Source organism: Puntigrus tetrazona, chromosome 7 (genome assembly GCF_018831695.1).
Source record: "Puntigrus tetrazona isolate hp1 chromosome 7, ASM1883169v1, whole genome shotgun sequence".
In the NCBI taxonomy this organism is placed as follows: Eukaryota; Metazoa; Chordata; class Actinopteri; order Cypriniformes; family Cyprinidae; genus Puntigrus; species Puntigrus tetrazona.
Genome location: NC_056705.1, coordinates 34,518,359 through 34,534,370, shown reverse-complemented (window position 1 = coordinate 34,534,370; position 16,012 = coordinate 34,518,359). Strand labels below are relative to the sequence as shown.

Genomic DNA, 16,012 nt, shown 5'->3' with positions numbered 1-16,012 from the left:
ATGGCTCAAACCATTAGGGTTTTGGAGAGGCATGGTCAGTCTTGAACCCAACTGAGATTCTGGACCTTCCAATGCGTCTAAACTAAAGCAGTTTTATGAATAAGAGTGCCAACTTCATTATAAAAGCTTCATCATTCTATAACAATGAACACACTAAAGGAGAGTTTTGAACAATGCAAATATATAATGAGACTAAGGGTAGTTTTAATCTAATCATGTAATCAGTTTTAATCATGTAACTATTTGTAAAAAAAAAAAAAAAAAAAGAAAGAAAAAGTATAACATAAATGGAGAAACACAACATTACTTTAGAATTCCAGCAGTTTTTCTTCAAACAGGCAATAAAATACATAGTTAAAAAAACCAACGCACATTAAAACCCAAAACATACAGAACGGAAAATGAGTCCAACATATAACCTAATATACTAAAACACACATTAAATGCCACTTTTTTGTATTTTTTTTAATCTAAAAATGAAAATACCGTTATAATGTACTCACCCTCTTGTGGTTCCAAAGCTGTATGCATTTCTACATTTCTTTTTTTTTACAGAACATAAAAGTGTGTGGGGGGGAAAAAGTTTGACCAAATACCTTCATTTGTGTTCCAAAGAAAATAAAGAAAGTTATACATGCTTGGAAAAAAATATGGGCATGGCGGTCATTTTCGAGAGAACTACCCCTTTAATAACTTGAGAGCTCGTTGAGGGTTTACATAATATTGTGATATAGATTTAATTTATATTTTAAATACATAACACAGAGAGTTCTTCACTGAAGAGCAATTTTTCAAGGCATTGTAGTAACATAAATAAGAGTGTATGAAATATAAAATTTGTATATACAGAAATGCATCCATAACCTGTTAAGCTTATTATATTGCAGAATGTTTTACTCTAACTTTTACTTAAATATATATATTGTAATACGTAATGTTTTTGGATACATTTTAGCTGAAGATGCACGCATATTTAAACAGTGGGCATTAAAAGTAACGCTCAAGTTCAAACTATTAAAAACTAAGGCACGTTAAAAAAAAAAAAAGAGCCCCATCAAATATTTATCGCTCAAAAAGTCTGCAGCAAACCTTCAGTACTTAAAATATGTACTATGCATAACTACTTAATACTTATGATCATTGCTCAGTCACCGATAATAAAGGTGTCTAGAGTTGATATCAGAATTTTGTCAAATTTGCAAGCATGATGTATTTTGATTTTTAATAAGCATGACTTGGCGGTTACATTTATCAAAGCGATAATAATACTGACAATCATAATAACTGATTGTCTTTCATAAATCGTATGAATTGTTGCCGTTTTATCCATGTTTTCAAAGAGATTCGACATGCCAAATGTTATACATGTATAATAAAAATAAAAAAAAACAACACCGAGCCAAACAGGACATCCGTATCTTCCGCTAACGTTCAAGCTAGCTTTCAGATCCAACAAAACATAAATAATAATGTAAAACCTCTACAGTGCTTGTATTTTTTTAAAACCCTGCAATGCATACAACCAACCTCATCATAAAACATTGACCAATTATATCAAGATTTCTATTTGGGAGTTTAGTACTGTCCCGTGGGATCACATGGTAAAAAGAGACCTTGGTCCGAACGGTCTGAAAAATGTCTGGATTGTTTTATCGAACGTTACTGAAGTGCTACTGTTAATATTCCGGTTTCCAAAGAATGATCTGTTTGTCCGCACCGCCCGTGATGATGGTACTGCACTGTTCATTCATCCACAAACACGTGACTGCACCTGCATTAAAGACACACAACCGGCTTCATATGAAATATGATATAAAAATTAAAATAACCCAGTGTAGTTAAAAAAAAAAAGTAGGCTTTTAGTCAACATTTATGTATTTCCATTCAGTGCAATGCATTGTTTGCTTAGCAATAAATGAATATCCAACAACTAGAATTTGTTTTACGTCAAAACATAAAGTGTGGGTGTGAGTTTCTTCCTGTACGGAGCATTTAAAGGGATAGTTCACCCAAAAATGAGACTCTCGTATCATTCCAAACCCATAAGATCTTCATTCGTCTTCGGGAAACACATTACATTTTTTTTGATGAGCTCTCTGACCCTCCACAGGCATAAACGATGCTGATTACGATGCAGAAATTATTATGTTATTATTGTAGCTTTGACTGCTTTTAGACTATTTTACCAATAATAACTTGTTCATGAAGGGTCAGAGAACTATCGGATTCCTTAAAAAATATCTTAATTTATGTTCCGAAAATGAAAGAAGGTCTTGTGGGTTTAGAAAAAACATGAGGGTAAGCAATTAATAACAGAAATGACATTTTTCAGTGAACTATCCTTTTAAAATGCCTAAAATCACTCCATTTCGGGTAGGATGCAGACTTAAGCCCCGACAATGATAGCTGATCACACATTTCCCAAAAGCAACTATGGGAACAAGTTCGGTTGTTCAGAAAATGCTACCATAGTCGTCCATCGATGCTTTCTGGGCAGACTCACTTACCTGAGTGAGCAGGTATCTTGTGAATAACTTTACTGCTAATGAGGTCCCATACACTCAGATCTCCTGACATCCCTCCAGATAACACAGTGTTACCATCCCAGCAGAAACACCTAAGAGGAGGAAAGTCGGAACACTTGTATATAAAAATATCTAGGAATATTTACCGTGCATGTTAATATAATAGGTCCTTAACATGAAACACTGTGCAAATATATGTGTGTGTGTGTGTTCTGGTCACCTCTGCTCTTGCTCTGCATGTACAGTAGCAATAAGCATGCCTGTCTGCACATCCGTAACCACCAAACACGAGTCCTCCCCGACGCTCAGTACATGTCTGCTGTCTGAACACAGAAAGAAAGTATCATATTATATCATATTACCCCTCAAAAAAATGGCAAAAGTCGAAGAGATCTTGATAAACATTCTTACATAAATATGCATCGCACACACTCACCAGGACTGAAGGCCACCTGATGAATCTTTCCAGAATGGCAGGTCAGCTGATGTAGCGGGAGAGGGTTGGCAATGTCCCAAAGAGTGAGTGTTCCTTCTTTAGTACCCGTTGCCAAAAGTGTGTGAGCTGGGCTGAGATCTAAAGTATTAACCTGGAAATATGTACATACAATATAAAACGTTACGATGAATTGTCTTCATTAGGCCACAAACAGAATCAGTGCACTCAAACACGCGTGATTAAAACGCAATAATGGAATGGCATGGGATTTATTTAGACACTTTGTATAACATGGTGGGAAGACATACACAACCTTTTACATACTGAATATGCCAGGTTTAACCAATTTAGGGAATAGAACACTCAATCCGAGCATCCAAGTATTTGCCATCCTCAAGAAAGGGCTAAAACTACATCTCTCTCATCTCTATTTGAACCTCTAGTTCAAGTTCACAGTCTATTTTAATTATATATATATATTTGCCAAAAGTAGCCATAGGGTTCAATATGATGTCGATCAACACTTTGCAGCTATAACAGCTTCAACCCTTCTAGGAAGGCTGTCCACAAGGTTTAGGAGTGTGTTTATGAGAATTTTTGACTATTCTTCCAGAAACGCATTTGTGAGGTCACACACTGATGTTGGACGAGAAGACTTGGCTCTCAGTTCAGGACTCTGTGAAGGCCAGTCAAGTTCATCCATGTCTTTATGGACCTTGCTTTGTGCACTGGCGCACAGTCATGTAAGAACAGGAAGGGGCCAGCTCCAAACTGTTCCCACAAAGTTGGGAGCATGGAATTGTCCAAAACGTCTTGGTATGCTGAAGCATTCAGAGTTCCTTTCACTGGAACTAAGGGGCCAAGCCCAGCTCCTGAAAAACAACCCCACACCACAATCCCCCATCCACCAAACTTTACACTTGGCACAATGCAGTCAGACAAGCACTGTTCTCCTAACAACCGCCAAACCCAGACTCGTCCATCAGATTTCCAGATGGAGAAGCGTGATTCATCACTTCAGAGAACGCATCTCCACTGCTCTAGAGTTCAGTGTTGGCGTGCTTTACACCACTCTATGCGCATTGGTCTTGATCTAATCTGAAGGCCACATAAAGTTTGGAGGTCTGTAGCAAGAAAGTTGGTGTCCTCTGCATCCGCTGACCCCGCTCCATCAGTTTACATGGCCTACCAGTTGATGTCGTTCCCAAACGCTTCCACGTTTTTATAATTCAGCTGACAGTTGACAGTGGAGTGAGAAAATTTCACGACTGGATTTATTGCACAGGCAGCATCCTATCACAGTTTCACGCTGAAATTCACTGAGCTCCTGAGAGCGACCCATTCTTTCACAAATGTTTGTAAAAACAGTCTGCATGCCTAGGTGCTTGATTTTATACACCTGTGGCCATGGAAGTGATTGAAACACCTGATTTTGGATAAATACTTTTGGCAATATAGAGTATATATATCTTCAGCACTTACCCCGGCCTCATGTTCAAATTCAGCAAGCAGATCAAACTGAGTCTTTTTATTATTGGACATGTCATCTGCTACACATTTCCAAATCTGTTGAAGAAAAACAGAGAAAGTAGGAAGTTAAACCTGTAGGTGATTTATATTAAAAAAGTAATTTGCTCTGAAGTATATTTAATAATTTAAATTATATATAAGAAATTAGAATATACCACTACATATTTTTTTAAATACACTTAAAGTTAAGAACAGATTTCATAAGTTCTTAAATTCACATAGAATATCAAGATCCTTTTGAAATGGGTTTTTTTTCAGTACATCAGGAAAAACTATGAAAAGTATTTTTAACACTCAGTTTCAAGTAAACAGGAAACCGTAGAATACTCTTGATAACTGCACAATACATGCAGATTTGCTCATAACTAAGTTGTTGTAAATGTTTCGCAAGAAACCAAACTTGGCCGGATTCATTTAGAACACCTTCACGGTAGAATCCCAAGAAGCTGTGTAAAGTTTGTCATCCCTCCAGCAAATATGACTAACTGCATCATCGTGACCCATCAAAGTGTCTTGTTTTCTTCCGTACGCTATTGAGTAAAAATATCTACAGGAAACAAGAAAGGGATTGAAGAGCAGTTGAACAGAAAAAGGAACAGAAGAGTGATAAATAAATTGATTACATTTTCATATGGATACATTTGTGGTTACTATGTAAATTCTTACATATTGTTGTCCCAGGAGGAGCACACAACAATCTTATCATCAGGCAGCACCAGACAGGAAGACAGTGCCTTGAGGGTAATTAGAGAAAAATGTTTTAGTTAGAGGTTAGCCAAAAATCATATACATACATTTTCACTTTTTCATTTTACACTCCTTGGAGTCACTGTGTTTACTACGGTCTCTTGAAAGCTTACCATGTTTGAAAAAGACACACTTCTTTGCAGTCCATTTTCTTTCGAGAACATCTTCAACGTTGAGTCTATGGGGAAAAAAGGACATGCTTACTTATACTTACTGTGAGAGGTGACCATTTAAGAATCATTTAAGTTCTGAGGACCTAAACTCAGCTAATATATGGGAATCTTTTATACACCAATGAGACTAAATAACTGATGAGTTCCTAACCTTGAGAAGTTGAGAAGATGAAATCCCCACTGAGGGTCACAGCAACGCCTGTTACTGCTCTGCGGAACCAAAATAAAATTCATTATTAATCCTTGCTTTCAAACGCACAATTACAACGATAAGCTACTTAACAGATACTCACTCTTTGTGTATTTTGTGGCAAGACTGCAAGGCAAGTTTGTTCATGTTGCTCCAGGCCATTTTCTTACTCTCCTCAGTCAGGTCCTCAAATGATTCCATACTTGGAGACGCTACACAAAACACTTTACGTTAGTAGGATTTTAACAAAAACAGAAACATTTTCTAATAAAATGACACTTATAAAGCCTCATTTGCATACAGGTACATCTAAAAAAAATTTAATATTGTTAAAAAAATTTTAAACTAATTTTAAAACAAGGGAAACTTTCATATATTTTAGATGCATTACATGTGAAGCACATTTAAAAGTTTTTTTTGTCTTAACTTTGACAATTAAAGCCTAAGCTTATCAAAATCCAGTATCTCAAAATCTATCCAAAAAAAAAAAAAATATTTTCAAAATCAGGAAAGTTCAAGTTCTTCAAAGTATGTTAATTTCTGCACTCCTGCAGCATGCTTGGTCGGGGCTCTTTTAGCACAAACTGCAGCATCAGTGAGGAGCGGCATGGAAGTGATCAGCCTGTGGCTCTGCTGAGACTGCTGTTGTTGGAATCGACTTTTTCTCTTCTTTCTCTTCAAAATATACCATAGATTTCCACATGGGGTTCGGGTCAGGCATGTTGACCGACCAATCAAGCTCAGTAATATAATGGTCGGCAAAGCCCTTGGAAGTGGTTTTGGCACTGTAGGCAGGTGCTAAAGTCCTGCTGGAAAAGTAAATCAGCATCTTCCTGAAGTTTTTTTAGCAGATGGAAGAATAAAGTGTGTCAAAATCACCTGACGGAAGGCTGCATTAACTTTTGACTTGATGAAACATAATGGACTGATTTCAGAAACCTTACACTGGACCTCAAGCTGCTTGGGTTTTGTGACTCTCCAGTCTTCCTCCGGACTCAAGACTTTGATTTCCAAATGAAATGCAAAATTAAATTTTTTTGGACCTTGGACCACTGAGTAACAATCCAGATATTTTTCTCCCAATTATGATGCTTCTGGTTATGATGTCTTAGTAGCCCTTTCCCTGAAGACGTCTGAGCGTGGAGACTCCTGATACACTGACTTCAGCTTCATTCCACTCTTTGTGAAGCTCTCCCAAGTGTTTGAATCAGTTTTGCTTGGAAGTATTCTCAAGCTTCCAGTCATCCCTGTTGCTTAAACACCTTTTCCTACCCGATGTCTTTCTTTGCATTAAATATGCTTTGATACAGCACTCTGTGAACAGCCAGCCCTTTCAGTAGTGGCCTTCCGTGAATTCTGTGAAGGCTGTCAGTGATTGTCTTCCGAACCACAGCCAAGTCTTCTCAATTACGGCATCAAAAACAAGAAATAACTGGAATTTCTATTGTAGGGTGGTCATTTAATTGAAACTCAAATATAAATGTTCTAATATTTTGAGATACTGGATTTTGATTTTTATGCTCTAATCATAAAATATATATTGTCGATCTAAAAATAAAAAGGTTCTATTTGCATTCTGAGCAGTTTTGAGATATTGAGCTAAAACGTTTTTGCATTCCATAGACTTGTGGAAATAGAACCCTTTTTTTTGAACCTTTTAATTCCAAGGCAAGAAAAACCTGAATAAAGCATGAAACAATTTATGCCACAGATGCTAGAAGAGCAGGTGTGATTCTAAGGCATGGTTTTCATAACCTGAGTTCCAAGGGCTACGATGAAAAGGAAGCAGGGGACTTTAAGACTTACTGAAAATTCCCACTGCTATGATTGAATAACACTGTGCTTATAAAATACGTGATACACTAAACCTAGAACTCTTTTGAACACATTTACTCTTTATGTTTTTGCTATAACACTAAATAGTCAAAGATGCATTTCTACATTTATACTTGTATTTCTCTCTAAAACAGCAATTTTTCATAAATTAAAGAAAAAAGCTCACAAGATCACATCTTTGATTAAATTCATGTTCAACCATGCTGCTGCAGAATGCATTTTAATGTGAGATGAAATAGGAAAAAAAAAAAAAAAAACATTTATTAAAAGTGAATACTCCAAATAATTATTTCAGCTGTTTCTGCAAAGCGAGAAACAGAAGCTGCAGAAAGGTCTCTGTGGTCATTTCTGAGAACAGCTGGAAATAGTTTGTGGTGAGCAGTTTATTTTCTGATCTGATTATTTGTGTTTCCAACTAGATCTGCTGAAAACTCAAGGAGGTGTAGACCAGAGACATTTGTTATTTTCTACTTTCATTACACTACAATGCAATCTGAAAGAAATTGGTCAAAATGGATACATTTTCAAACAACATATGAAAAATTTGCATAAAATTGTGCTTCATTTGACTTTTTGCAGCTTATCTTGCTAAATATGATTGGATTCCAACAAAGCTTCAAAGGGTTACTCAAGCTCAATTTGTTGAATAAAGTTGATATTTTCTTTTACTTCCATATAAAAGTATAAACACTGATTTAGTATTTCAACTTCATCAAGCATGAGTTTTTTTAACTTGATGCATCATGCATGACTTTTTTGAATGACCAATCATTTCAATTGATTGGACCCATATTCATCAACTGATCTCATTTACAGCATGCACTGAAAAACTTGTATAGCAATTCAAGTGCACTCAGTCCTGGAATATTTTCATCAAAAACTGTTTCTTTCGACTGTGTTCTGGAACGCCAAAGGGGGTAGTAAGTAACCCTTTAAACTATCCTTTATCCTTATTAAAACAACTTAACTTTGTTTAACCAAGACGCTATAATATCACTCCATACACCTACATCTGTTTGGCGAAGGTCATTGATAAGCTGAATAATTGCAGCAATAATGTTTCATAAAATAATTGTAATTTGATTGATCAATGACCAAGGGAAAATGTGGGTCTCAAAGCCGTATCAGCTGAAAAACAAACATTTATGCTCGCACCGCTAATGCGCACTTTAAAGTAAAACCTGAACTAAAGCAAACAATTAGCGCAGCGCATGTGTGATTCTGTGGTACCTGGCGAGGGCTCGCTGCTGCTGCTGAAGCTGGGGGTTGCCGAGAGGTTGTGGAAGCGTGGAGTGATCCTCTGAGGATGAGGAGTGACAAACAGCTGTCGCGGCGTTTGTCCGAACTCCAGTATCTGAGTTAGCATGGCTATTTTCTGATCTGGGTCCTCGATGCTGCAGAGACACACACATGCACACTGACAAATGTACACTGACGAATATAAAAAAAACATAAAAATCGGATCAAAAAAAAAATATTCAGGCAGTCAAGCCATTTCATTTAGAGATATATTTCAACCGAACGAAGTTTACCTATCGCAGTCGACTCCTCCTTCATACGTCAATGGATGGAAAACTGTAATATAGCAAACATCATTGTATTTCTCCATAATAAAATAATCAGTAACACACTAATCCTTTATTATCGTTTTATAACTGAATAGTTATTTATCTGCTTTTGTCTATTTTACCATTATGGGCAGCCACAGCTTCACTTCCCCTCTGTTTGTAGCCGAAAATCAGATCAATCCACTCGTGCAGGTGTTCAGACACATACTGGCTCTCCAGTGCCGAACGCATTTTCTCCAAAAAGTCATCTGGATCTGCATGCACACAACACGGAGAAACGTAAACTCCTCTGTCATCGTCTCGTCTATCTCACCTCGCTCGTTGAAAAAAATTAAACGTGATCCGCGCGCGACTGTCCATACCAGCACTTTAAAATGCATGAAGAAATATATGTGTACACCACGCAGGGGAGTGACAAGAACACAAGAAAGAATGAGCACCTGATGCCCACGGAGGAAATTCGACATTTTCAACCCTGCCTCCTCCCTGCCTCCTGCCCAGATTCAAACCTAGCAGATTCTTCAGAAAGCTGCCATCGCTTCCATAGAACTCAGGAATCAGCTGTAAATACACAGATAACAAAAAAAAACAAGTACTTACTGCATGACCTATAATTGGACGGGTTCACAAATAGTCAATTTTACGTCACTTAAAACAGTAATTTAATCAGGTTTAAAGGCAGGACATTCGACAACTCACCTCTTTGAAATCTGTGCCTCCTTCTAAACAATTCTTCCATGTTTCACCAATACTGCATACACGGACGCACATTAATGTAAGCAGATGTTTTTCAGTATGTGTGTGTGTGTGTGTGTTTGCTGGTGTGTGCAAATACCTGTTGAACATTCTGTCCGCCTGATCAAATCGTCCGTTCTGTAGGCAAAGCATGTGCTCTGGAGCTGCAGGAGAGCAAAAGACGGCATACAAAAGCTAAATGCATTTTTTCAGATCTATAGATTGCATGGTTTGCTCTGAAACGGGGACATCGATTATTTAAAGTTGTTTTTTTCCTTCCTTCGTTTTTTAGATGGACCGATCACTGGATTTATTTATTGCTCGCCGCATGAACAGTAACGAACGCATAAATGGCAACATTAACGGTACATCAAGTTGGATTGAGAAATTAGCTTGAATTTACGTGCTCAGATGCAAACAGTAGACTTCCTCATCGCTTGTATCACTTCCGTCGAAATCGGAAGAGGTCGTCCATTAAATAGACGAAACTCAAACATTATGTGTAACTTCATTTAACTCCCGTCCAAATACTGCTACAGAAGCGTAAAGCTAAAACCAATCCTTACCGACTCTGACGAGGTAGAAAAGCACGTATCCAGGTGATGAATAATGACTGCCGTACATAAAACGAGGTTCAGGCATGTCTCTGTAGCGTTCCTACAGCGCACACACGAGACACAAGACAGTTATAATAATAAGGAACATCTGTATATTTAAAAACGATAAGTCTTTCTCACCAGTAATCTCTCCAGTCTCTCCGTGTTCAAAGCTCCGATCGGTTTGCCGAGATCTCGAAATGAAGCAGGGTTCAGCAAATCTGAAAACAAGATCTTTTTCAGCATAAGTGTGTGTGTGTGTGTGTGTGTGTGTGTGTGTGTGTTGTGTTCTCAGGTGTGTGACTGCGTTAGAGAGAGACTGACCCAGCTGTGCGCTGCTGTAGTCACTGATGACCCAGGGGAACACCGGATACTGGGACAGATCATTCACACTGCGGTCTGCTAAGTTGTTCAGATGAAGCAGGTACTGATAGTTGGAGATGTGACCTCTCTGCCACTGCAGCATGTAGCTCTCGGCCGTGCACTCCGCTATATGGTTTTCTACATCACATTCACGCAGATCTTCAGTAAATACAAACGCGTTTAACCTGCTACGTGCACGCTTACAAATTCTGTTTGTTCTAGATCCTGCTCGAAAACCAGGATCTGCATTTGAAACAGCGTTACAGCTAGCTGGTATTAAATGCTTCTAATATGTCTGGTAGAACAGGTTCTGCTCCTTCGTGCTCCGTTCAAGTCGTACTTACAAGTAACAGCAATTCCACTACAATGTCATAACTAATAAGATTTTATTTTTCTCCCAATTGCTAAACACTCCTATGTTTAACCGAAATACAGCCCGTGATTTGTCAGCGAACCCTTAAATAATACGCGCACATCAAAATAAACCCTACCGAGAAAAGTTGCTATGTAGTAGTAAAGCTCGTCTCTTTCTTTAGTGCTGTAGAACTTCAGGTAGATATCGGAGCACAGATCATTCTCTGTGCAGAACACCTCCAGGCCCTTAACACATAAACACACACACGACATTAGGTCTTTGCCTTTGTCTGACACATACATATAACAAATAAGCACTCACCAAAGGCCTCAACCCATGTCTTCGTTTGTAGATGCGTCTTACACTATGTAACCCAATCTGCACCACTAAATCCTTTTAGAAACACAGAAACGCACATAAAAACTGCAGGGAAGGAACTGCACTGTCGATAAAAAAAAAAAAAGGAATATATGCCCAAGAAAGCACAAATACTCACAGGATATCCGTTCATAGGCTGGAAGTACAGATTGCCATCAGTGATGCAAACGTGACCAGCGTTTGTCACCAAAGGAGAAACCATCTCTGCCACACACTCCATGTGTGGGATTTCTGTCACATGCTGAAAACTGCAGACGCAAACGTTACGGTTAATCCTTTACTAGACCGCAAGTCAGAAATAAGAGAGGTTTGGGGTCTGTTAACTCTCTGAATACTACTAATAATAATATAGGAAACACATACTACTGTTCAAAGGTTTGTCATTTTTTTAAAAGTCTCTTCAGCTCAAAATGGAGAAAAAAAAAAAAAAAAAAAAAAGGGAAAGTCATACAACTACACAAATTTAAAATTATATATATATATATATATATATAATATATATATATAATTTATATATATATATATATAAATATATTAATTTTATATATATATAAAATTAATATGATACGAATGAATGAGATACTTGTTGGTTCTTACCTGTTTTTATCAAAACATGTTCTTGCTAACCTGGACTGCAGTATAGCTGCAACCTTCAGCAGAAAGACACATCAAACACAGATCACCCATAAATCTTACAAAAATAAAATAAGGGTAAAACAACAACGTTCTTATTATTAATGTACATTTCATTAACTTTACTGACCATCGCTGTTTGGTCACCCTGCTTGTCCAGACAGGATGCTCTGTGTAACTGAAAAAATTGCCAAATTATTTAAACAAATGAGACGAAAAGTCCCAGGGATCAGAAATCTGAAGGAGAAGGCAAACCTGTAATAAGATCTGCACAACATCCTCTGTTTTTCCCGGCACTTCCAATTGAAATGTGACCTTTTTCTCTCCCTAACATGCATCAAACAATCAATCAATACATTAAATACAAAAAAAAATTAACAAATATTATGTCTTAAAAACAGATGAAAATATCAATGTTGTAAATATTGGTTTCCCGCCCGCTTCTCATCTATCTTGGACAAAGACAGAAAAATTAACTCACCCTTTCATATTTATAAGGAGCAACCACATTTTCTTCTTTAATCAGATAAATCTGAGAATAATAATAATAATAATAATAATAAATACAAATCTGAAACTTTGTATATTAAAGAATGAAGAGGAACTGTGAGGCACACTCACCTGCTTGGTTTCTATAAGAATACAGGCAGGTTTACTTCTGCAAACATGCGTAAAAAGGAATTGAAAAAGAAGATCATTAAAACGATATCCACGCAAAATTGAGCTAAACCTAAATACGTCAAACAAATGATTAATGAGAACGTTAATGATCGGTATTACTCTATGAAAGGGTTGTGCCCAGTTCCCTCCGCTGCTGCTATTGCTTTGCAGTCTTTCAGAAGAATCTGCAAGAAACACATTTTCACATTGTAAAACGAGAAAAACAGCAACGAAGTTTGATGATAATGTGAAGATCGTACCTTTAAAATAGGCTTAACAGCAACATCGGGTTCAAAAATGACTGATTTGGAACAGATTTTTAGTGAGCCACTTGTTCGCCTGCGTACAAAAACAGATTAAAAGAGTTATTAAAGTCGGCAAAGATGTATTTGTTTAGTGACAAATTAAGTCACACAGAGGAAAGGAAGATTATCAGCAAACAATGAAACAGCTTTCTTTATTCCGACACGAAGCTTTTGCTATAATGTACCATATCATACTCATACTACATACTATTATGCTTTCTGTCTTTTTCAGCACAGTATGGAAAAAAAAAACTCACCTTTTCCAGAGAGAGAAAAAATCATTTGAAGCGTGAGTAAATTATGACAAATGTTTCATTTCTGTTTGAATCAACAAATCAGGTAAGGGTTCGGGGAATATCTTATTGTTTCAAAAATGAACCCAATGGCATCGAATCAGGTTCAGGCTCTTGTGTGTCGTGTTAGTGTTCGGACGCATGCCTGTGATGCTATGGACTGTTAACACAAGTGTTGGTAAACAGCACGAAAAAGCTGTCTCTAGCTAGGTTTTACATTTCATGATTACAGTTTTACAATTGACTCTGGTACAAGGGCTCTTCAAAGTCAAGTGGACTCCCTGTTACCAGACAAACACACAGCCAAGCAATTCAGTGTCACATTCTGAAAACCTCTTGCATTTCTCTAATAAATTATTCAAGTAATTGAGCTAGCTCACCTGTTTGCCTCCAGACCTCTGCTGGACAGATTATATGCAGTGTGCTGTTCAAAATAATGTTCCTCCAGATCCAGCAGCAGCAGCGAGAATCTGTACGTGAACACAGAAAACATAAAAAAAACATCTCTAGGAGTCCATATAATGCCAGAGAAAAGCATGGAACAGTATAGTACAGTATAAACTAGCACCTAAAAGTTCATAAACTAAATTATCTCCACGGTATCCCATAAAAAAAGCCAGAGGACTAAGCAAAACAATAGATATGCAAGAAAAAAATAGTAATATTTTAAGATATAAATCATCACTTCTGGCTAACTCGTCTTTTAAATTAAGAGAGCATTTTCAGTTTTGGGTCAAGTATGCTTTCGGTTTTAAATTGTAATAAAAAAATGCATTGTTTCAGTATACACACAGTTAAGGCCTGTTCACACCAAGGACAATAATCAGAGAAGAAGTTGCAAATGAGCAGGAAAATTCACGTTTTTAAACTAAATATTACTCGGGAACTTTTTTTTTATTATTTCAATTACTGCAACATTCTATAAATAAATAAATAAAACCATGGGCACTGCCTGGAGGGACTAAACAAATTAATAAACATAAATATAAGCCTACTGTATGACATCGCTGGTCACGTGACAGCAACAATCCTCATATCATGTGATTGCAATCAAAAAATAAATAAACTGCAAAAAAATAAACAAAAAAAAAGTTTATTTCTAAATTAGGTCAAAACTAAAACGTACTGCGATCAAAATGAGATTGTGAGTCTAAACAAATATTCACACGCTTGAAACAAACAAGGGACCGGGAATGATAAATGAATTGGACACCTCTCTCTCTCTCTCATTACAAGCTATGCTAGGAAAAAATGATAATTAAAGTCATAATGCAAGTATTAACAAGACAAGCTTAATGCGCATGTATACTCGCACATAAACGCTACGCGCAACCCCCCTGATACATGTGTTTGACGCGTTCACCGGCCTATGAGGAGCACGACCCAGCGACATAAAGTCGCGTAAAAAGGCCTGAAGTGAGAGTTCTACGGGACGGACGTGAGAGAGAACACCCGCCGGATCCGTCCCGGGACGCCAGCATAAACAAAGCGTCCGCTAAAACACGAATGCAACGATACCGTTCTTTGCTGCGATCCTTCTTCGTAACGAAAGCCATGAGGATCAGCGCCCGCTGCAGACATGTAAACACGGAAGTCCTCTGAAACGGAAGAACCGGCTGATTCGCTTCTCGTGCTGCCGCGGAGAAATAAATCACTATATACGGTTTTGGAATCTGCGTGTTTACCCGTCCGTAACTTTCTGTTTACGGGATCAAATGTAAAATTCCACTTGCGTATTTTAATTCCGGTCCTTGGTTATTATTGGCTGAGCCACGTGACACGTCGAACCCCCGCCAGAACAAAACACAAAAAAGAAAAACCGACATTCTATTACTTTTTATTAAATACCACTTACTGTTCTAGCTTCTTACGGTCATTTTCATTCCGTACTGCATATACTGCATATATATATATATATATATATATATATATATATATTATTAGCTAATCAAGGGGCTGTGTGATAATTATGGCTGTTTCTCAAACGGGAGGCTGCATCCTATGGAGGACGCGTTTCATAGGCATATTACAAAAATGTACGCTTAAAATAATAATAATAATATAATAATATATGTTAGGTTGGAACTTAAGTCTGCGAAATGGTGACTGCCACCTGACCCACCTGTGTCAACTGCATTCCTGCACTGCCTTATAAATATCTCTTGTGGACATATGGGAGAATAGCATTTGAACACTCTGCTCTTTTGGCATACTGATTTTAGCATATCATTAGCATATAAAAGTAGAAAAAAGTGCAGGAGGCAGGAGCTGGACCGGTTTGTTCTGCGTCCCGGATGAGCACCAGAAATAAATATCTTTTTGAGCACCGAACTTTGGTTGCAGCTCCCACATGAAATTAGATAGTTGTTGTTAGTTGGTGTATTATATGATTAAAAACTTAACCACAGCAAACAATCACAGAAGTCTGACAAATGATCTCGGGTGAAATTAGATATGAGTGGGTACTGGAAACAGGACGTTAATATGTGGGATTTTAATGAATTCCGCTAGGAATAATAACAAATAAATCAACATGGTGATTTTAAATGATTTTTTGGGAAAAACAAAAATGCTTGATCATAACCATCGTTGACGTCGCAAATGATTGCATGAATACATTTCTACGGATAAAACAAGATGCGTGTGTGTCCCAGCAAGGTTGCACACTCCATCAGGAAGGCCCTCTGGC

At 37.4% G+C, this 16,012-nt stretch overlaps 1 protein-coding gene across 1 annotated transcript; it reads right to left on the bottom strand.

Annotated features, from left to right (window-relative positions):
• Window positions 1-307: 307 nt before the first annotated feature.
• nsmaf (neutral sphingomyelinase (N-SMase) activation associated factor) lies at window positions 308-15,116 on the bottom strand. The gene is made up of 31 exons (XM_043243621.1): window positions 14,842-15,116; window positions 13,704-13,793; window positions 12,986-13,064; window positions 12,846-12,910; window positions 12,687-12,723; window positions 12,547-12,597; window positions 12,321-12,392; window positions 12,196-12,243; window positions 12,030-12,082; window positions 11,551-11,680; window positions 11,376-11,447; window positions 11,191-11,299; window positions 10,661-10,837; window positions 10,478-10,557; window positions 10,307-10,397; window positions 9,841-9,904; window positions 9,705-9,756; window positions 9,446-9,566; window positions 9,128-9,259; window positions 8,970-9,012; window positions 8,668-8,831; window positions 5,705-5,813; window positions 5,563-5,621; window positions 5,352-5,416; window positions 5,158-5,225; window positions 4,915-5,038; window positions 4,444-4,527; window positions 2,962-3,112; window positions 2,746-2,848; window positions 2,508-2,617; window positions 308-1,771 (listed from the first exon to the last, which is right to left on the bottom strand). Exons 1-31 carry the CDS (start codon window positions 14,877-14,879, stop codon window positions 1,677-1,679), a joined length of 2,736 nt encoding a protein of 911 aa, XP_043099556.1. The 5' UTR covers window positions 14,880-15,116; the 3' UTR covers window positions 308-1,676.
• Window positions 15,117-16,012: the final 896 nt, after the last annotated feature.

What these genes read in the sequence shown, in the direction of transcription:
- nsmaf (XM_043243621.1), bottom strand. Translation starts at nt 14,879, where the DNA reads ATGGCTTTCGTTACGAAGAAGGATCGCAGCAAAGAACG. An exon ending in GGGCACAACCCTTTCATAGA is followed by an intron (nt 12,724 to 12,845) that starts GTAATACCGATC and finishes GCATGTTTGCAG; the next exon opens with AAGTAAACCTGCCTGTATTC. An exon ending in GGAGGAGTCGACTGCGATAG is followed by an intron (nt 8,832 to 8,969) that starts GTAAACTTCGTT and finishes GTGTCTCTGCAG; the next exon opens with CATCGAGGACCCAGATCAGA.